The sequence below is a fragment of the Malaya genurostris genome, chromosome 3 (genome assembly GCF_030247185.1).
Source record: "Malaya genurostris strain Urasoe2022 chromosome 3, Malgen_1.1, whole genome shotgun sequence".
Taxonomy (NCBI): domain Eukaryota; kingdom Metazoa; phylum Arthropoda; class Insecta; order Diptera; family Culicidae; genus Malaya; species Malaya genurostris.
The window spans coordinates 67,181,299-67,204,357 of record NC_080572.1 but is presented as its reverse complement, the minus strand read 5'-3'; the positions used below and the strand labels follow the sequence as shown (position 1 = coordinate 67,204,357).

The window sequence follows — 23,059 nt, the reverse complement described above, 5'->3', positions numbered from 1 at the left end:
TGAAGCTAGGAAGAACAGATCCAGCAAAAGTCACCCGAAACGAGCCTGATGGAGAATATTTTTTGTATTATCCTCTGCAACTTTCATTGAACTCGATTGCTTGCAGTGTAATATTTTTACCTTCTGAAGTGTAGGGTCCCTGAAACTTCTCGCACTGGTATGTAGCGTCCGGGAGGCAGAGCTCGACCTTGGCAGCCAATAGGGAGATTCGTTGCTGTAAGCACGTGTTATCACAACGATTTTTGTGATATCGAAAAATGCACTTTCGATCCGTACAACGGATCGAATTGCACTAGATCGGGATGGATTAGGTTCGATCCTACACAGAAAGAAATTATGAGTTTTACAGGTGACATAATTCTACAAACGATACAATTCGAAACTACTTAACTTCTCAAATGACGCAATATTCCATTCGTACAGAAATTTACTGGATCCGAGTGTAATTTGCACTCGGCTAGCAAGTGAGACTGTATGAATTTATATGCACGATTTACCAGCCAAGCAGATATGTGCTTCTGTGGCTCAGTCGACTAACAGGTGTGCTTTGTGATCTAATGTTTTTCGGTTCAAGTCGCGTTGTTGCTGTCGATCTTTTGATTTTTATTCCATTCATTTTAAAACCATGTAATTTTCAAATCACACAATTTTACATATTCTTGAATATAAATTTGTGTGAAATATGACGCTCCATTTATGTGCATCTGATAAGATGTAAAATCACAAGAATTTTTCTTACTGTGTATTCACTGGTACTGAAATTAACCGTAACAAAAGGGTTGCAATTCACAAATTGGCACTCTACAGAAAACGCTGGGGAAGATTCTAACGAAGCGACCGATTTCAACGATTGTCCGATACGAAGTGATGTGATCTTATGTTTCCCGGTTCAAGTCACGCAGTTGCTTTCGATCTTTTGTTTTTTATTGCTTTTGATTTCAAGCTATGTAATTTTCAAATCGCACAACTTTACATGTTTTGAATATAAATTTGTGTGACAAGGCTCCATTTATGTGCACATTATAAGAAGTAAAATCACAAGACTTTTTCGAACTGTGTTTTGTACAAGTGTTTCATGATTATCTCATAATATTTCTATAGAAATTTGAAAACTAGTCACAAAGCTCAATAAGAACTACTCAGAAGCTATATGAGCGTTACGGGCAAAAACAATATTAGTATCGGAAAACAAATCGTGCCGATGAAGGATCATCTCGCATATAATATTATCTCTCAAACATTCATTCTACACACAAAAAAAAATTGAGTCTGCGCGTCACCCCAGCTTGGCTTCCTATCGCTTTCTTTTCGACGTATGTCTGTTCTTTTCCACACCTCACCACTAGCTTGCTTGCTGAGCCCGTAGAAAGTAAATTTTTGTTTGCGGATCCAATCCGGACGCGAAAAAAAAGCACCAACCTTCAATCATTCAATGCCAAACTCCCTACGGGGAAGCGCCCTTTCCGAGACATGGACGGAAGTTTGTTTGCCTATGCGCTTAGTTCGTCTTATTCCTTCCGCTTCACGGATTTGGCTTTTCACTGTTCCGAATTTGGTTGGCACATCGCATCTCGTCGATGTGAGAAAACGGACGGGACGGACGATTTGTTACTTTTCCTGCAGAGTAAACAATGCTTGCACTCAATCAACTTCCAGTCGATCCGGCGATTGGTTGTTCCGGGTGTCAAAGGTTGAGCATTTTCTGCAGAGATTGTCATATTTTCCAAAGGGGAAAGGATCCAACGTTTCGCTTCCGAAAGGTTGCCAGTTTCACACACCGTCGAACCGATCGATCCGTTTTCTTTTTTCGTCATAAATTTGGATTGCTTTATTCTTCCATCACATCCTCGCCTCCCAGTATGACTTGTGTTCGACTCGCTTCGGTCAGTGGCAAGTCCTGATTTACGTGCAGCGGGTTTCAGATTAAAGTTAAACCAAAGAAGTGAAAAATCGGCTTAATTGTTGCTGATCAGTTTTCTCTCAACCCAGCTCGGGCAGTTCGTTAGCTTGCTCGTTGTGAGAAAAATTTCCTAGAAGCATCCGATAGAATGCCTACAAACATCCGGCCGTCGGTGGACAGTTCGAAATTGAAGTATCGAATAACTTTCCATCATTTATTCAGATCTAATTGATTGCAGTTATCTCTTGTTTTTCGTAAAGCGAGAAAGTCTAACATGGACCAGCAGCGGCATGTCTCCGACGATGAGCTGACCATTCCTTATGGGGGCAAATCAATTTCGAGGGGGTGGAAATGGAAGTAGGAGGATTGCTGTTGCCAATGATCAATGATAAATGGGTTCGCTTTGGACAAATAGATAGTCGGCCGGGTTGGTTTTGCCTGGTGGTGTGGCAGACGTGCGATCGACGGTTGGGATGCAGGGGTGTGTAAAGAGGAGCGATGAGGTGTGTTTGTTCGATTCAGTCAGCTTGAGATGGAAAGAACGAACGTTTGATTGATTAAATTGAACTTCACCCAATTCCACTCCGAGATTGTGTACTCTGGTCGAACAAGTAAGGTTGTCTGTTGCCTCTAGTAAATGATTGTAATTGAAAGGCCTTTCAAATCAGAACCTCAGAAGCTCAGGCGAGGTCACATCGACAATCGTTAATATTTTTGCTTTGTTACTCTTACAACTCGATCACAATTTTGATTTAGGGTGCGAAAGAGACACTTCGGTATTGGAATTTGAAGCAAGCGTAGATGACAATTAGGTTTGAGCTAACTTACTTCACTGCAGTCAAGAGAACAATCTGGGAAATTCCTTCCTGGTATCCGAAATGACGTGCTTGTGATACGTATGCTTTTACTTAAGGCTATTTCTTCTTACGTGACTTTTGGTCACGATACGCGGTGCCCTCGTGAACCACTGGTACCTTACGAGAATCTGATCTGATTGCACGTCAATTCAGTAAACAACCTGTTTACTACGGTAAACCCTGCCCAGCAACTGCAAGGAAAGTCATCATCAACCATAGACAAGGACGTGACGAGCGAACATGAACAGTCTCCATTTACAAAAGCATCAACCTAAACCATTTTCGAACATGGCAAACCCACTAGTACCAACACCGATTTAACCTTTCCAGGCAGCACTAAAGAAACAAAAAAAACTATTACATAGTAGATAATGCTATGTCGTTTTCGCTTGATGCCAAAACTAACACGGTTTTTCACACTAACTGCTTGTTTGAAGCTAGTTTTGAACGTAGTTTCAACGTTGTTGAACTTAAAATCAGCTAAGTGCGAAACTAACACAGTTTCATGAAAAGTGTTTATTTGATGAAACTAACCAAGGTCAGTTTCAGTTTTCTCAAACGAAAACAACATTGAAGACAGTGTTGGTGATTGCCGAAAATTTGACAGAAACTGCTATATTGCTATCTATATTGTATACAACATTTTAAATCCGGTAGAAGATGCTACACGAACTCGAATCTCTCAATGCATGAACCGTGAGAGAATTTTGCTACATTTCTTCGCTCCACTTCATACTCTCAGTATTTCACGCCCTTAAAAAAATACAGTCTGATAATGATCGTTGCTGTGTGGAATTCCCGAGAGAATCGCAAGTTGACAATTATCGTAGAAAATCGAATCGATGATTCAACTTGATGATTCTCATACTAGGTTGCAATATTTCAAAACCCTTGTGTGGAGCATCACATACATTTTCATAGACACAACTTATACAAAGTTCATATGCACATTGTTAGAATAAGCGGCAATAGTAAAATGATTCTATCGCAGTTATCCACTGAGCTATGCCGGGTTTTTGTTGTTGCGATGATATCCGTCTCTCTTTGATGGCACTGATTCAATCGTGTGAGGAGTTGTCAGTGAGCGTTCTTTGATACGATAAAAGCCATCCTTGATTGGAGACATAACCGCGAGATTGACGTAGGATTGCTGTCGACAAGGGGTAGATCACTTTCAAAATGCACATTTATTTTGGTACATTGTTCTACTAATAAATCATCAATTTCAAGTAAAATCTCATTAGTTCTTTGTAAAATGCATTGGATTCAGAAAGGAATTGAAGGTTACCAATTCTCCAAATTTCAACACAGTTGAACAATATTTCCACGAGCAAAATTCCAAACGAATCGGTTGCCTCTAGTTTGACGAACGGCATAGCAAAGCCTTGATATTGCATTCCTGTTGTGGAATTTGACAGACTTCGCAGCCGATTCAGAGTGTACAGAACCATTGTATGGCTGGTGCTACGATTCTACTGACACTACGAATCCTTCCAGGTCGAAGCTCGAACATACGACAACTGGTTTGTAATAAGACCAGTGCCTTATGCATTGAACCGCCAAACCGGGACAACGGCGCACATCGTAAATCTGCCACTTGCTTGTGTGCTCTTCCCTGTAGCGTTAACGTTCCGCACCGAGAGTCGCGGTACCCATGAAGTTGGAAGTTGTATGTATTAGTGACGACACTTATTCAGATTGAAAACCGATTTTTATAAAATCAAATTAATTTATATGAGATTATCAATTTTAATTTTGACGGCCCGATTAAATGTATTTTTTTATGTTACTCGCACGCAAACGACCAGCAGCTGAATGATGTAATCGCGGGATTACTTTCGGGCTTTTAGAAGGTAGTATTTTCTACGATATTGAACGCTGTTCGAAGCACGTTTCTGCGAAGCATTATTTGCACTCCTTTGGTGCGAATTGCGCACTGCGAAAAGTGCACAAAGCTAATCAAATTATTATAGATTTGCACTAAACTGATGATTTTTACGTTCGGCCTGCAAAGAAGTAGTCTTAATAGTTCTTTAGATAACATTTAGAGCCATTAGAACGGTTGATTTTGTATAATGCTCCCCATCGCTGTCCACTTTTCGTTTTCTTTTTCTCCAATGCAAACGACCACCAGCAGACTGACGCAATGGGTCGAACTGCTCACAGTGCCGGTTGATTCCAAAATGAATCAATTTTGGTTAGGAGCTTTCTTTTTACGTGATTTCGTTTGTAGCTTTTTCCCCTCCTGATCAAACAAAAAAAAAAGAATCACGTTAATCCGTCCATCCGTTCTCAAGTGATGCGATCACAAATCATGGCCTCTGCTTTTTTATCTATAGGGGAGAGTCGGCAGCCTTGGGCCATTTTTTACAGGACATTTTTTTAACACTGTAGCTGAAAGGTGGTTAAAAATTTCACACTCTGGCATTACCTTACCTTCGTTGTGTAACTTTTTGTAAAACGATTCTTTTGTAATTTATACATATAAATTGAACTTGGAAAGTGTGCCTTGGGTCATATGTCAACGAATTGTCAAGTTCACAACTATCATCATAATTGAATTTATAACTGTTTCATTAGCTAAAACTTTGAATAGTACTGTTTCTTGTGAAGACAAAAATTATTAAGGTTGCATTTGTTAATTAATGTATATTTTTAGTAGAAGTAGGGGAAAGCGGGATTTTCTTGATATCTCCTCTGTTTTACGGTAGTAAAACATTTATGACACTAGTCTTTTATTTCGCTGCGTCTGTATAATCGTTAGGAATTTTCAATCGCACATGATATCTTAATCCATATTGTAAAAAAATTGTCCATTTTACATTTGAAACTAAGTGAAAATACAAGTCAATAATTATTCGTTAGAAATTGGTAAATTTAAAGATCAATCTGCAAATGTGGCTCACTGGTGCTAATTTGCTATGCTTATTTGTATATGTGTACTGAGGAAAATGGACTTGTGCACATAACTTTTCCGCAGAAGTCTAATCAAGTATAAACAGCGCAATAAATAGTAAACATAATCATAAAACCAAAATGTTCCCGCTTTGCCCCCATTCCCCTAATATCATAAACTAAGATGTGTAATGTCATGCAAGTAAAAATGAAAAACCTTCTTTAATCCACCTAGTGGTGTAATGCTGCTTTTCTTATATTACTTATATCTCCAAAAATATCACAAGAAGATTCTGTCAAGATTTTGTTTTTATAAATCTTGAAGAAAAATAAGAAACTTGCTTTGGGTATGAGCTTAAAAAAACCTTTTCAATTTGTGAACAGTTATGTCAAGTTAATACAAATTTTTCATTATTTTGCATCATCGCACTGAATGATTAAACACACTTTACCCTATAGTTCTGAAACCGGAAGTCGGATCCGGATGAAATTAAACAGCAACTTATGAGACTAGAGGAACTTTCATTTGAGCTTGAGTTTGTAAAATATCAATCAAATCATCTCTGAGAAAATCGAGTGATTCTCGTTTTAGAGTTTTTGACCACTATTTCCGGTACTTCTGGAACAGGAAACTTGGAACCAATATAGCCGAAGTCGGTTTGTTTAGTAAGTAACTAATATAACCTACAAATTGAATCAGTTTTGAATCAAATCTATAAGAATTTGACCCTTTTTGCGTCGTCGCTCTAAATGACGGTGTGCAATTTTGAACACACTTTACTCTATGAAAGCATGATGGAATTTAATAGCTACCTATGAAATTATGAGTTGTTTTGTTTTATGAGTGACATTTTTTGACACATACTCACACACACATACATACACAGACATTGCTTAATTCGATCGAATGATATAGAACATTTAGCCCTTCCGGCCATTTTTCACTAGTTAATTTTTCAAGTGATTTCATAAACTATATATATGAGAAAGGCAATAAGTGTACTTTTATAGAACAACATCTTTATCATGACTTTAAAAAAACTACTACTGTAGCTTCCCACTAGACAAATTGAATGAAAGATTTACAAACTTACATAATTTTCACCTGAAAAACATAGATTTAAATGTGGCAACCCTGCACGCTACACGAAATTGAACAAAGTGTACTGCGAACGCAGCAAAGCCGGAAATGTTTTTTTTTTCGTACCGCACGTACCGATGCGTACCGGTTTTGCTTCATCATTTTAAATGACGATTTGAATGTTTCGATACTCATCGTTTCGGAATAGTTTCGGAACTGGAAGTCTGAATGAAATGGCACAGTATATTTAAAGACAATGAGAGCTTTAATTTGATTCTCATGGTTCATAAAAATCGGTTTAACCGTTGCTGAGAAATCGATGTGAGTTCCGTTTTGGAGCTTTTTTTCCACTATTATCGGTGCTTTTGGAAGCAGAATCCGGGATCAGTGGTCCCAAAGTAGTTTTGTATATTCACTAACTAACCAGATCTGCCAACTAGGTGAATTTAGCAGTAAGTATTATAGAAATGTGCACCTCGTTTCGCCATCGCTATTGGAAAAATAATGAAATTGAAAATTTTCATTAATCGCCCTGTAATGCCGGAACCGGAAGTCGGATTTTTACAAAAAAATTTAAGACCTTTTATTTCCTTCTTATTTTGTGGAAATCGGTTAAGACATTTCCGATGTGCATTTTTTCATACATTTGCACATATTCCCTTGTAATTCCGGAACCGGAATTCGGATTCAAATTAAATTCTGGAAAATTAAATGGAACCACACTCGACACTCGATGCAATACACTCACTTAAAGTTTATTTTTTACTGATTTTCTTGGTGTTAAGGATCTCTTACGTTTTTGTTTTGCTCGAAACGGCTATTATTGATATTTTCCCCTTTTTGCCTTTCTCATATATAAAAAATACAATCACTGCAAAAACCGACTTTTGAACCGAGGCCCGAAGGGCCTAATGTCAGATATCATTCGACTCAGCTCGACGTGTGTACGTGTATTGTCACTCACTTTTATCGGAGATGGCTGAACCGATTTTCACAAACTTAGATTCAAATGAAAGGTCTCATACAAAGTTCCTGAATTTGATTCGGATCCGACGTCCGGTTTCGGAGTTACAGGGTGATATGCACCAAAAATGTGAAAATAATGTCACTCATTTTTCTCAGAGATGGATGAATCGATTTTCACAAACTTAGATTCAAAAGAAAGGTCTCACAGTCCTATACAAAGTTGCTGAATTTTATGCTGAATTTTATACAAAGTTGCTGAATTTTATTATACAGGGTGATATCCACCAAAAATGTGAAAATAATGTCACTCACTTTTCTCATATATGGCTGAACCGATATTCAAAAACTTAGATTCAAATTAAAGGTATCATAGTCCCATACAAAGTCCCTGGATTTCATTTGGATTCGACTTCCGGTTTCGGAGTTTCACAAAAAATGTGAAAATAATGTCACAAAAAAATGTGAAAATAATGTCACTCACTTTTCTCAGAGATGGCTGAATCGATTTTCACAAATTAGGATTCAAATGAAAGGTCTGATAGTTCCATATGAAGTTCCTGAATATCATTTAGATCCGACTTCAGCTTCCGGAATTACAGAGTTAGATGCACCAAAAATGTGAAAATAATGCATTAAAAATGTGAAAATAAAGTCACTCACTTTTCTCAGATATGGCAAAACCGATTTTAACAAACTTAAATTCAAATGAAAGGTCTCACAGTCTCATACAAATTGGATTTCGTTTGGATTAGACTTCCGGTTCCGGAATTACAGTGTGATATGAACCAAAAATGTGAAATTAATATCACTCAATTTCCTCGAAGATGGTAGAACCGAGTTTCACAAACTTAGATTCAAATTGAAGGTCTCATGGTTCCGTCCCGGGTTGGCGGTTCAATGCATAGGGCGCTGGTCTTACAAACCAGTTGTGGTATGTTCGAGCCTCGACCTGGAAGGATTCGTAGTGTTAGAACCATGCAATGGTTCTGTACACTCTGAATCGGCTGCGAAGTCTGCTGAAACAGAAGGTCAAATTTTACTACAGAAATGTAATACCAAGGCTTTGTTTTGTCTCATGGCTCCAAACAAAGTTCCGAAATTTCATATGTATCCAACTTGATAGAAAATATGAAAATAGTGCATTAAAAATGTGAATATTATGTCACTCACTTTGCTCGGAGATGGCTGAAACGATTTTCACAAACTTAGATTCTTATAAAAGGTCTTATGGTCTCGGACAAAGTTCTGGAATTTCATTTTTATCCAACTTACGGTTCCAGAATTACAGGGTGATATGCATAAGAATGTGAAAATAATGCACAAAACATGTGAAAATAATGTCACTCACATTTTTCAAAAATGGAAGCTCTTAAGATGTCATAAGAATATCCTAATTTTTATTCGGATCAAACCCCTGGTTGCGGAGATAGGGTGCTCAGTATGAAAACGTCAATTTCAGAAGTACTTTATTCATAAGCAACCTTTTTATATTGGCTAGTGATTTTCTCTTGTTTGCAGATCATGAGACTCTGAAACCATATAAACTATTGATAGTCCACTAAATGATTTACTAAATTTTATCCAATTCCGACTACCGGTACATTTTTTCCCACATTCAAAACGTCATAGGGAACCGTAAATAAATTTGTAGTTCATGTTAGTGTATGGTTGAATGAACCGAATGTCACTATGCCGATATCCAGCTTTCGGTTCCGGAAGTACCGGCAATAATAATCAAATATAATAAAATGGAGCTCACTTCACTTTCTCACATATGATTGAATAGATTTTTACCAACTTAAAATGTAGTGTATCAATGTAGTAGTATTATGAAACAGAAATCTTCAAAAATATTTTGTGAATATTTCAAATTGTAGTATGTCGGGGAATTTCTGCTGTAATATACAGGTAAAAATGGGAAAATGAGAAAGGCATCATTACATCACTAGGTGGATTAAAACAAGTTTTTCTGTTCTATGACCCATACAATTTTTGCAACACTCGATTTGTAATGAAATCTATGTATGATTTCATAGATTTCATTACAAACCGAGTGTTGCAAGAATTGTTTTATACTCAATTATATTATTTTCTGCTAAACTGTAGAAAAAATTTACATTATATCAACTTAATGATAAATAATCTTCAAACCAAAAATTTACTTTGCCGTCGCAAAAAAGGGTTATTTTTTTTGGTTCAAAGTAATCAATTATTTTCGAAAAAGATGCAGATGCAGGATGCAGATCACTGCAACTACTCACTTTATTTGTAATAAAAAATTCCTTCAATACTTTTCGATAAGATACGAGTGGCCCAAGGCTGCCGACTCTCCCCTATAGATAACTACATCTATTTCTTTCTCGAATCTAACATATTGTCTTTCTTTTATATTTACAGGTATGGAATGCTGATCGTATAATATCAATATACGGTAAGCAATTTACCCACCATTTTTGACGTAGGACTTGTTTTATATTTATGTATTTATTTATTCAATACTGCTCACCTGACAATAAGTCTTAATGAACTACTAAAAGCTACCTAACAAGTTATCTTAACGGAATAAACATAATTATGAACAACTTAGTGCCATAGTAACCGGTGACGAAACTGAGATGACGTTGTGACGAAGTCAAACAAATCGCTGAACTCGTTGACGCGGCGAATCATTGCCAAAATCGGGCTGTTTGTAGCGTAGCCGGTATTGCGTAGATCAGTATGTAGTAAAGGTCGCGGTCAAAGAATACGTGTAGGAACATACAAGCTCACTTGGGATAAAAGATTAGGAGCATCATATTCAGCCAGTAGTAGCTTTGATGTGAAAATCGCTTGAGATGCATGTCGTCGATCGGCTAAAGATTTAAGTCCTAATAGTTGATGAAGATCCTTGTACGGCGGTAAACTCAACGGGTTGCTCCAGGGCAGTTCACGTAATGCATAACGTACAAATTTTCGTTGAACAGCTTTAAGTCTTTTTAGTTGCGATCGTACCAAGGAACAATATAGCGCCTTTAAACAGAGTGGATCACGAAATGATATTGTGAATATAAATCCGAGTAACCGATTTGCTTTGTCAATCGTAGCCGCAAGATGACGGGTGTATGTTAGTTTCTCATCCAGAATAACACCTAAATCCTTGACGTGGCCCACACGTTGCAGTTCAGTGCCAGCCACAATATAATTGAAACTAAGTTTGTTTCTTGTACGATAATAGCTGATAACATAACTTTTTGTAACACAGAGAACCATCATGTTTCGTACACATCATTCATAAAACATATCAACGAGATGCTGCAATTCTTGGCAATCAGCTTCTATGCGAATAACGAGGAATATTTTTAAATCGTCGGCGAATAATAGCTTTCCTCCATGCCTTAAGACAAAGACAACATCGTTAATAAATAGCGATAAAAGAAGTGGTCCAAGTGTGCTTCTTTGAGGAACTACGGAACTGTTAGTAAATGAATTAGATACAGTGCTTCCAATTTGTACTACAACTTAAAGGTTGACGAGATATGATCGAAGCCATTGACAAAATCGAATCGAGCAACCTAGCTTAATAAGCTTAGTAAGTAAAATTTCGTGGTTAACTGTGTCATAAGCAGCCTTAAGGTCTGTGTAAATCACATCAATCTGCTATTTTTTAGACATTTGCTCGGTGCAATAATACGTGAAACTAACTAGATTAGTCTAAATCGATCGACCGGGAAAGAATCCATGCTGGCATTTGCTTATATAATGACGACATGTTGACAAAAGATTAGCATTGATGAGTGAATCAAAGATCTTAGACACGACATACAGCGACGTGATTCCTCGGTAATTGACAACGTTACACTTGTCACCTTTCTTATAAGCCGGGAGCATAACAGATTTTTTTCCAATCAGTAGGGAATGTTTGTTGCTGGAGCGACAAATTGAAGATGTATGTTAGTGGGACTGCTAAAAGATCCGAACATTTTTTCAAAATAGCAGAAGGCATTGCGCCTTGGTGCAAATACGGATTTCACATTCCGGATGGCAGAAAGTACCATTTGTTCTTAGATAACAAAAACATCCATATCGATGACATCAGCAGGAATATCACGGACAGCGTCTTCAAGCTCAATAGCAGATGATGAGTGAGATGAAAAGGCACTGGAAAAATATCTAGCAAACAGTCCACAGTCGTAGCTTCTTCGCCGTTGTAAAAAATCGTAGATGGGAGACCAGATTTATTTTTATTTATTTATTTTATTTTTATTTCTGGAGCAGGGAAAAGCCCACTGGAGATAAGTTATTATCAATCTAACACTATGTCTCCAGTAGGCATAAAACCTCCTCATCCTTTGTACCAACAGATTACAGAATATCCAAATGATACATTTCATATTAATAACTATTATAACATATTGCATATCATTAACTATTATAACTACATAGCTAAGTACTTAGAACAAACGATAAACTTCTAAAGAGATAGTGTTCGGCTAAACAATTTCCTGATAGTATCACGAGTTAGATGAAAGTCGAACTGACTTGAACAGCTATTGAACACTCGGCACATACTGACAAATGACTCGTTGTGGCCATAGTTGGTTCTGGCGGCAGGAATGCGTAGGAAAGGATGACTTCAAAGACAACGACGACGAATATCAAAATCTAGCAAACGTAACAGCTCCGAGCAATCAATTCGTGACTGGAGAAGATCAGCAATGAAAACAGCCTTGAACACATTTCTGCGAATGGACAATAGATCGAGATCTATGAGCTTGCAGCGATCTTGGTAACTCGGAAGATTTAGGGGGTCTCTCCATGGTAGTAGGCGAAGCGCAAAACGAATAAATTTATGTTGAATATTTTCTATGCGTTGAATGTCGTTTTGATAGTAGGGTGACCAAACCACAGCTGCATATTCTAGTGTAGAACGGACCAAAGAACAATATAATGTTTTGAGGCAATATATGTTTTTGAAGTCTTTCGTCACACGGAAGACGAACCCTAACAGTTTCGAGGCTTTATTGATGGTATATTCAATGTGCTGTTTGTAATTCATTTTCTAATCCAAAATAACTCCCAAGTCTTTAATACACGATTCTCGTCTAAGAACAGTTTGTAAGATCGTGTAGTCGAATTCAATCATATAATGTTTGCGAGTGAATGAAATAACAGAACATTTTGAAGCATTAACGGTCATTCGGTTTACTCTACACCAATTTGTAAAAATGTCCAGTTGTGACTGCAAGAATCTGGCGTCTTCGACGGTTTTGATAAGGTGAAAGAGTTTGAAATCATCAGCATACGATAACTTCATGCATTTTAGCAAAATATTTAAATCATTTAGGTAGAGTAGGAATATGAACGGTCCAAGATGACTGCCTTGAGGAACTCCGGAACTGACCGTAAATGGAGACGTAGTGCAATCTCCTATTTTCACTGACATGTCGCGATCGGTTAAATATGAGCACAGCCAATTAAGAAAACGTCCGTTGAATCCAAGTCTACTCAATTTCGAAATTGTGATCCGGTGATTGATCTTGTCGAAAGCAGCAGAGAAATCGGTATATATAGCATCTACTTGCAGTCGGGCTTGCAGGGATTTTATGATAAATGATGTGTAAGATACGAGATTTGTAGTAGTAGATCGTTTCGGCATAAAACCGTGTTGACTTTCAGATATATAGTTTGAGCAATTATGTATGATGAAGTCCAAGACGATTAGTTCGAATAATTTGGATACTGCGCATAACGCCGCTATTCCACGATAATTTGATATCTCGTTTTTACTGCCTTTCTTAAAGACGGGAAAAATGTATGATTTTTTCCATATGGCCGGAAAATGTCCTGCTTTCAAAGAACTATTAAACAGTATCGATAGTGGAATCGAAATACCATTTGAACATCTTTTTAGTAATATAGATGGGATCCCATCAGGACCAGCACTGAATGATGACTTAAGCTTGGAGCACGCTTTGCTAACTTCAGTGGTCGTAATAATTGGATGAGAGCCGAAGGGAGTACGCAGAGGAACGTTACCGGTCGCTTCATGAATTTGATCATCAGTTAAAATTTCGTCCGAAAAAACACTGCTAAAATGCTTACGAAACAGATCACAGATTTCAGGAGATGTTGATGCTTGAACTCCATCAAGTGACATTTGAGTTCGAAAGCCCGTTTCTTTACGTTGTTCGTTGACGTAACTCCAGAAGCTTTTCGGGTTCGTTCTAAGACTTCTCTGGATCCGCTGTTGGTAGTTATGGTAGAGAGTCTTATTTAGACGTTTATAACGGTAGTTTCAACGCAATAAGCAATCTGAGATGTAGCGAAGGATATTTGGACAACTTCTTCAAGGCAGATCGCTTAGCACTTTTATATTTTTTCAAGGTGGAATTAGACCATGGTGGGTGGATGGCTTTACGAGGTGTCTTTTTTGGTACGAACTGATCCATGGCGTATAACACAACATGAGTCCAAGTTACTGCAGCTGAGTTGCATTCATTGGATAATATAGAGTTCCAATCTAAAGATGAGAAAAATTACTCATAGCAGTGAAGTCTCCTTTTTTAAAGTTGTAGTATGTTGATTCAGCGATGTTCTTGAATCTGATAGATGGTTGGTCACGGATATATATTCGAAGCGGTGGGTGATGGTTACAAATTTTAACAAGGGTTGCTGGAGCTTCCGTTAGTGTAATCGAGGCAGAAAGTTCTTGACTGACGAAGCAAAGATCCAGCAGGCGTCCATTGCTATTATAAACGTCATTTAATTGGACTAAACCGGCTGTGTTGTAGTCATCCAATAATTTTAAAGCTGTAGAAGATAACGACGAGCTTGTAGAATCAGAGTACAAATATCTAGAACAACAGCGGGTCCACTTGATACGAGGAATGTTGAAATCACCGATCACAATAATCCTATCGCTCAAGGATACTTGTGCCGTTATAAACGAGAGAGACTTTAAGTGTTGATCGATTAGAACAGAATCATTGACACGATCAGGCGGCAAGTACAGCACGCAGAGGTAAAGTGTGTAATTCTTGAAACTGATAGCAACCCAAATTTGCTCAACACAGTTGCAGTTCGGTATAAATAGCTGGCGTGATTTGAATTCTGACCGGCAGGCGACTAGGACTCCACCTCCAGTTTTTTAACGCTGTTATGTGAGTTTCTATCCTGTCGGAAAACTGTATACACATTACCAAAAATCTGTTTCGATAATGTTTGGTAATTGAGCCATGTTTCAGTGAATATATATAGATTGTAAACACAATCAGAGCAAGCAAGGTTATAGTCAATAAGAGAGCTATTAATCCCCCCTTAGTTTCGTTCCTCTTCGTATTGACAAATGACCAGAAGCTCTTCGGATTTCGACTTAAGTTATGTTGCATGCGGTTAAGATAACGTTTGTACAAGAACTTATTGTAGTTGCGGTATTCGTTGCTGGCTATTGTAAAGTGACGTTTAGAAATAGGACATCGCCTATATGTATAACTACGTAGGGCTTTACCACGAATACGCTTCAGATTCCGTAGGAAAGCGTTAGTCAATGGCGGTTTCCTCGGTGGTTGACACTTAGGGACTGAGTTCTCGACACAATTATATAACAAACGATTTGTAGTATAAAACAGTAGCATCAATATCGTCGTATTCATGTAACGTTCTCCAATCGATTTGCAGCAACAAGTCACGCAATGTAGATAAATTTGTTTTGCGAAAATTTAAGCGATCAAATGAAATCGATTCATCGTACAGCATCGAGCCTTTGATCAAAATCAGTGTTGGTGATTGCCGAGAATTTGACAGAAGCTGCTATATTGCTATCTATGTTGTATACAACATTTTCAATCCGGTAGAAGATGCTACAAGTACTCGAGTCTCTCAATGCATGAACCGCGAGAGAATTTTTCTACATTTCTTCGCTCCTACTCCTACACTCATACTCTGAGTGTTTCACGGCCCATACAAAAATTTACAGTCTGATAATGATCGTTGCTGTGTGGAATTTTCCAAGAGAGAATCGCAAGTTGACAATTATCGCATAAAATCGAATCGATGATTCAACTTGATGATTCTCGTACTAGGTTGCAATATTTCAAAACCCTTGTGTGGAGCATTCAAAGACATTTTCATAGACACAACTTATACAAAGGTTATATGCACATAGTTAGAATAAGTGGCAATAGTAAAATGATTCTATCGCAATTATCAACTGCCTGTATAGAATCGGATCGCGAGACGAGAATAAGTGACCTTTTATTGCTTCAGAGAGGATCCCCACAGCAGCGTGCTAACCTTTGATTCTCAGAAATGTCATCGAGAGAAATTCGCTCTCGCACTGGTGTCGATTCTATGTTAAATGAGCCATGCCGGGTGTTTGTTGTTGCGATGATTTCCGTTTCTCTTTGATGGCACTGATTCAATCGTGTGAAGAGTTGCCAGTGAACGTTCTTTGATACGATAAAAGCCATCCTTGAGTAAAATATCGATATCTAACGCCGGATGATTGGCATCACACGGAACCATTCGAAAGCATTCAAAGCTTCTGAAACAGTGCATTCGGATAAACCATTGTCGTTAACAAACACCAGATCAAGAAATCGTGATTGGTGATTCGAAACCGTACTAATTTGATGAAGTCTATTAAAGGCAAGTCAATCTAAGAGAATTCAGTTGGCGGTGGTCGTTGTCGAGGCCATAGGGTCAGGGTAAGCGTAACCATAATCCGACGATTTCCATCTGAGACCGGGTTGATTGAAATCCCCAAGAACAGTAATCACATCATTACCATTTGACTGTGATGAAACACGTTCGATATCATCGAGAAGTTGTTGCATAATACCACAATCATGACGCTTTTCCGGAGGGACGTAAACAACTCCAATGAAGTAATTTTTTGGTGATTATTTGCAGATATCTTAGTCCAGACAGACTCAAACGTCAAGCAATTGATTCTAGGTCAAGGTTGTCTATTGAAGCATTCCTGTACTTAGAGATGAGGTATCCGTCCGTTTTCGATATTTTGAGATAGAGTATTCAAGTATGTAGAAGAGCTAATTAAAACTGTACAACTAGTGGTCTGGGTTTGAACATCTACAGTTCGACTAATTTTAAACAGATTTTCGATATCATTACAACTATTACTTGGATTTATTTCTACGCATCATTTCGAGTAAATAATTGTACTGGCTACCCGAGTGCTACGTACATTCTCACGTTGAAATTAAGGTATCGATTCCAGAAACATTGGATTTTGGATTGATAACTTCTGAGCGACTTAGTACTGAAACTGATGCATATTTTTCCTAATCACAAATTGGGAATTTTAGCTGAAGGTTGAATTTATGTACACACCGGTAGAGATAACTTGAGTAAAAACCTTGTTGTAATGGATGTTTTCTTTAATTTCGAAAAAGTGTCCGGTTTAGCCCCGGTCTCCCCTATATATATATAGAATTCTTTTCTTCAGATATTTAAGACTATTACAAAATAATTAATTTCCAAAAAATTACTTTTTAACCAAAAATTTTTCAAGTAATTATATACATATTTCTATACGTATGAAAATTAATAAACATACGAGGTCTGTTCAAAAAGTTCCCGGAATTTTTTAATTGCGCGCGTCTGGAGAGTCCGGTGGTCAAAATTTTTTTTTATTGTGTTGGTACATATGTCCCTAATGTATGGTGAAATTTTCAGCTGTATTCATTGTTTACATTCTGTCTTGTAGCGGCTGGTGTAGACGTGTTTTTTTGAGCTTGGCGATTTTTGTCAGTTTAAACAATGGAAGAATTGAAGAGTCAAAGAATTTGTATTAAATTTTGCGTGAAAAATGAAATAAAGTGTAACCAAGTGTGCGAAATGTTACAGAGAGCCTACGGTGAGTCTGCTATGAAAAAAACAAGTGTTTACGAGTGGTATAAGCGTTTCCAAGATGGCCGCGAAGACGTTGAAGACGACGAACGCTCCGGTCGACCCAGCACGTCAATAATCGATGAAAATGTGGGAAAAGTGGAAAAAATGATTATGGATGATCGCCGAATCACTATTAGAGAAGTTGCTAATGAAGTTGGCATATCAGTTGGCTCATGCCATCATATTTTTTCAAATTGATAACGCACCTGCTCATTCATCGTTGCTTATTCGTGATTTTTTGGCTAAAAACAAGACTTTAATCATGCCCCAACCTCCTTATTCACCAGATATCGCTCCGTGTGATTTTTTCCTGTTCCCAAAGTTGAAGAGACCCATGAAAGGACAGCGTTTTTCATCGATTGAAGAGATAAAGGCAGAATCGCTGAGAGTGCTACAGAGCATTACAAAAAGTGACTATCAGGGGTGTTTCGAAGACTGGAAAAAACGCTGGCATAAGTGTATTATATCTAGGGGGGATTACTTTGAAGGGGACCATATAGATGTAGACGAATAAATAAATATTTTTTTAGAAAAATGAGAATTCCGGGTACATTTTGAACAGACCTCGTACTCTGAACCACCCCTCCCCAACTAAAAAAATTTCTGGTCACGTACCTAATAACAAACAATAACAAAATCGACTAAGCAACGCCATGTTGGAAAACATTCGCTCGGAAAATTATGAGCAATTTTAATCAATTTCCGCCGATAATCGCGATTAATGCATCAAACGGAAATGTGACACATTTAGGCGGAGGACTGTGCTAGGCTAGTAGTTGACCGGTCGCTGATGGCATTTCCGGCTGAAGCATCTGAATCGACGAGTCGGAACGGTGTGATTCATGAGCCCACCATTCCGGTACCACCAGAGCACCAGAGTCTCATTATGCACCGACAGTGTTGTCCCACTTCTCCAACCTAGACCTGTCCGTGGAACGGTGATCGAATATTAATATGACAATGAATGTCCGATCACATCGTAAACCGCTCAAAACACATCCCGCCGTACGTTCGACAGGGCAAAATACCCGACTGTGGAACGGCAATCGAATTCCGTGGTTTCACCCGGATTCAGTTTCTGGTTGCTCAGATGTGGCTTTTCCGTATACAGAAAATTGAAAACCAATCAGCAAGGATTACCGCTCATGCGAGTGGTGATGCAACCAAAAATAAAACAATGCTACATCATCCCCTCGTTGGCTCTTCGCCGGGGTTGGAAAATCCAATCCTGGCGGTAATATCCATTCGTCGGTAAATTGAACGATAAAATTTTTATGAACAAAATATGCTCAATTTGGGCACATATACAAACGCAAGCATAAGCACAGACAAACACACACACACACACACAGGCACTTGAATTTTACTATATCCAGATCATTTGGTTACTGAATGCAATTGTTTGATTTGTTTTGTAAAGCATGAAAAAATGGTGTAATTTGTTCAGGTCAAACGGCGAACGTATATAAATACCTGAAAAAAACGTCCACCACAAAAGTGGGTGCAACTTAAATCGATTGAAACAACCCTGCGTTTCCACGAACCGTTATAACCCCGATGGAGACGCGTGCCGGCTTACGTCTACGGTAACTCAAGTTTGTTACATCCCATCGTCAATAAATTATCTATGAACAAGAGCAATTGTTTCATTCGAGTCGACTGAGTACTCACCGACCGGAATCACGAGAGCTTTGTTCGGTGGGTGTAGAAGGTGCTGGCTTATGGGCGGGAGGGAGGTGCGGCACAACATATGTATGTCACTAAATCAACCGTACATAAAAAGTTTATATGCGCACAGAAAAACAGCAACCGGCTTCAACTGGCCTCGCGGGAAGGATTTGTATAATAATTGGTGGTATTTTTGTGCTTTTGTTTGAAGGCCTACGTAACGATTTCAGCGGAACAATGGCAAATAAATTTTGGGACAGCGACAACAGAAGTAAAGCAAATATATGTGGTGGTGTGCGGTGCGAGTACGATTGACGATTCGGGTTTCAATGTTTTTTTTTTGTGTGAAATCATCAAAACGGTCGGTAGGTTCTCCGGGGAAACAACGAATCAAGTGAGATCGATTGGATACAGTTTCTTAGAATGATGTTCCACTGAATGACATTTTTTCGTTAAACTTAAATCATCCAACACTCAAATTTCATGGAATTTCCCAAAACAACTTTGATATTTCTTAATATCTAAATATAAAATCTTAAAAATTTCACATAGAATTTTTTTCCACGCCATTCCACTAAGTGACTCGAAAAGTTTAAAATTCGTACAAAATCTTCTAATCACGAGGCGTAAATTCGGATTAAACCAGCTATGTTAAATGTTACCTAATACCTAACAGTTATAGTCCTGGGGACGGGTATAGCGTGATGGGATAGTCGATGCCTTTCACGCAGCCCGCCTGGGTTCGATTCCCAACCCCGCACATAGGGTCAGAAAGATTTTCTGGTCCGAAGAGGCGAATGACCTAAGATGTTAAAGCCTCTATAATTGAAACAAAAAAAAAAAGTTATAGTCCTGGGGTGTTCTTTGCTGTATCAAGAATACGTCTCCATATAACTCGGTCCATGGCTGCTCGTCGCCAACCACTCAAGACACGGATGCTTCGGAGATCACCCTCCACTTGATCGATCCACCGAAGTACGCACGATTTCCTGCCAAAATACGTGTCAAAATTTCTCTGCTGGTGTCATTATCGGCGATCACCAGTGAGCCCAAATACACGAACTCGCCAACCACCTCGATATCGTCACCGTCTATCAATAATCCTGGTGGGAGGCGTAGTGTTTCTTCTCTAAAGCCTCTTTCTCTCGTGTATTTTGTTTTCGACGCATTTATAGACAGTCCGATACGCCTAGCTTCAGCTTTCAGTTCGATGTATGTTTCCATCATCTTCTCAAGGGGTTGTTCGAGCCGTTGATGTGGAACAAGGCAACCAAAATTTCCAATGATTGAAATTTTCAATTAATCGTCACACTTTTGAATCCGCAAATGCACAAGAGTCTGCTTAGATTGATCCTTATTAGGAATCAACACCGAACACGCGAACCCAGAATATAGACTCTATCGTAATTTGTATTTGCTCGTAGCCGACGAAATTACATCAATAGCCCAAATGTATACAATTAAATGTTTGTACATGCTTGCGATACGGATATCGATATTTAAGCTTCTCTTCACCAAGCTTGTGTTCAAGTTTTGTATGCAAGCAGTTATTTTTAAAGCGTTTCTCTACCATTACTACCATTTTGCGATTTTGGTTGAAGCGATAAAATATTTCTCATTATCAATCGAGTTCATCTTATATAAATTAGAAATTTGTCTTAAGCACTCAAAATTTACCATGGGGTAGTTGTCAATTTCTCAGGCAAAACGACATAACATGGGATTTCATCCAATCTTGCATGTCACAAGATCAGAGCATACCAATAAAAGCTTCAAATCGTTTATGGCACTTTTTGCCTTGCTGTATAGCAACAACCTACCTCTAGCAAGCTACGCATAAGACTGAAACGTTAGTTATAATTTCGCTTCTATTTGTAGATTCGCGTGCTTCCAACAGCTTTGCTTTTGCTTCGATTGACCAATCAGAGCGCTGCTTTCCCTTTGATATATCGCTTACTCCTTCAAAACCGTCGACTATGGCAGGGAAATCCGGTATGCCGGAGATTTTATGCAGCCAAAATAGGACACTGCTAGCTGTTAATCAACATTTCAATGATATAAAATTCAAAATACATGCCCATGAACATTCAAATCAATACGTAGAAATATTTCCAATCAAATGGTGACATAATATTAATAATTGATACAAAATTGACTGAGCTGTAATTGTTCAAAACCTGACCACATTTCTACGTGTATTTTTCTTGAGTTTCTAGTTTGCACCGCTATACAGAAAACAAAAATGTGTTCCACATTAAAAACAGGTTACAAATCACATTTTCGTCTTTTTCCGACAATACACCGACAGAACCGCGATTTGGAAAGTCGTCGACATTTTTCACCTCCTTAAACCGATTCACCTACTTACTCACAAACTGTTTCGCATGTATTTCGACGCGACAGCTTGGGCCTTTTTGGGACCTTTCGGGTACGAGCACAAAAAAAAAGTGCTTCGAAACGTGAAGCATACGCGGTACTCATTTTAGAAAAAATGCTGGGATCGAATTATCAGCTGATTTATTTTCGCATTGCATCAAATACACTACTGCTCTCTGTGTTATAAAAAGGCGGGTGGGTAATGTCAGAGACATAACCGGATGTCGTGAATACGAAAACAACTGATATGTCCCTAACACTTCCGAATATCAATTAGGTGATCAATTGTATAAATTATGCAAGCATTCCTCTTATTCACTACTAGAATTTGAAACGATGCACCTAAACTAAAACATTCTGAAACACAAATATTATGAAATAACCAGTATAGTTCTTTATAATAAAAAATAGCCGCATACAGAATTTTAATGTCGATTATTTCATTTCGGATTTGCATAATTTATTGAAAGAAACTATCAACATGCTGTAGGGATTCATTTCTAGCATTCAGAAGGGTCAAATTGCGTAATTCTCTACGACATAAAACTCTGGAACATTTTTCGCAAAAACAAATAAGGCTTCACTTGATCTCGATTACTGTGAATTTCACACAGCGAAAAGTGCACAAATCTAACCAAACTGTTCTAGATTTGCACTCAACTGAGGATGTTTACCTTCGATTTGCAAACAACAAATCCTAATAGTTCTTTAGAAAACTTTTAGAGCCGTTAGGACGGCTGATTTTGTGCGATGCTACTCACCGTTGTCCACTTTTCGTTGTTTTTTTCACCAATACAAACGACTGGCAGCAGTTACGTAATCGCTCTTCTCAATAGCAAAACTAGCTTTGCAAACGACACACAATACATCTGCTCGCAGTGGTGATAGAATCCAAACTTTTTGTTAAGAGATTTCTTTTCACGTGATTTCGTTTGTAGCTTTATCACTAATGGGCAGTCCTAACGGCTATAAAAATAGCAGCATATAGAATTTTAATTTCGATTATTTCATTTCGGATTTGCATTTCATTGAATGAAACTATTAGGATGCTGTACGAGATTCAATCCTGCCTTTCAGAAGGACCAAATTGTGGAACTCACTACGATATTAAGCACTGTTCGGAACATTTTTCTCGAACGATTTGTTGTACCGCAGCATATATTTTGTTCTCTTCCTCAGAACGCGTTCTGATTGGTTGGTGTTGACATGGGTCAAATGAGACAGGTTTTTCAATAGTGTACTATTGAAATATTCCAATGCTTTTGCTATACACGTTTAAGTTGAAAAATTTCGATTCTATTGGCAGTTAGATTATATAAATCCTTTCACAGATCACTGAGCTATGAGCTTTAAAAATACGAGAAAAGCAAACGCAATATGATTCGTTGATTCGTTAGATACAACAAGAGATATTCACGATCAAAA

General features: G+C 38.1%; 1 protein-coding gene across 6 annotated transcripts in view; it reads left to right on the top strand.

Annotated features, from left to right (window-relative positions):
• LOC131438639 (matrix metalloproteinase-2) overlaps nucleotides 1-23,059 on the top strand; it is a 604,535-nt gene that overhangs the window by 168,974 nt on the left and 412,502 nt on the right. For 4 of the 6 annotated variants that reach the window (XM_058608782.1, XM_058608783.1, XM_058608786.1 and 1 more), the window contains one exon: nucleotides 10,097-10,130. The exons of the other annotated variants lie outside the window; for them this stretch is intronic. In XM_058608782.1, coding sequence (XP_058464765.1) covers nucleotides 10,097-10,130 — 34 coding nt within the window. The remainder of the gene's footprint in view (nucleotides 1-10,096; nucleotides 10,131-23,059) is intronic. 6 annotated transcript variants of the gene reach the window in all.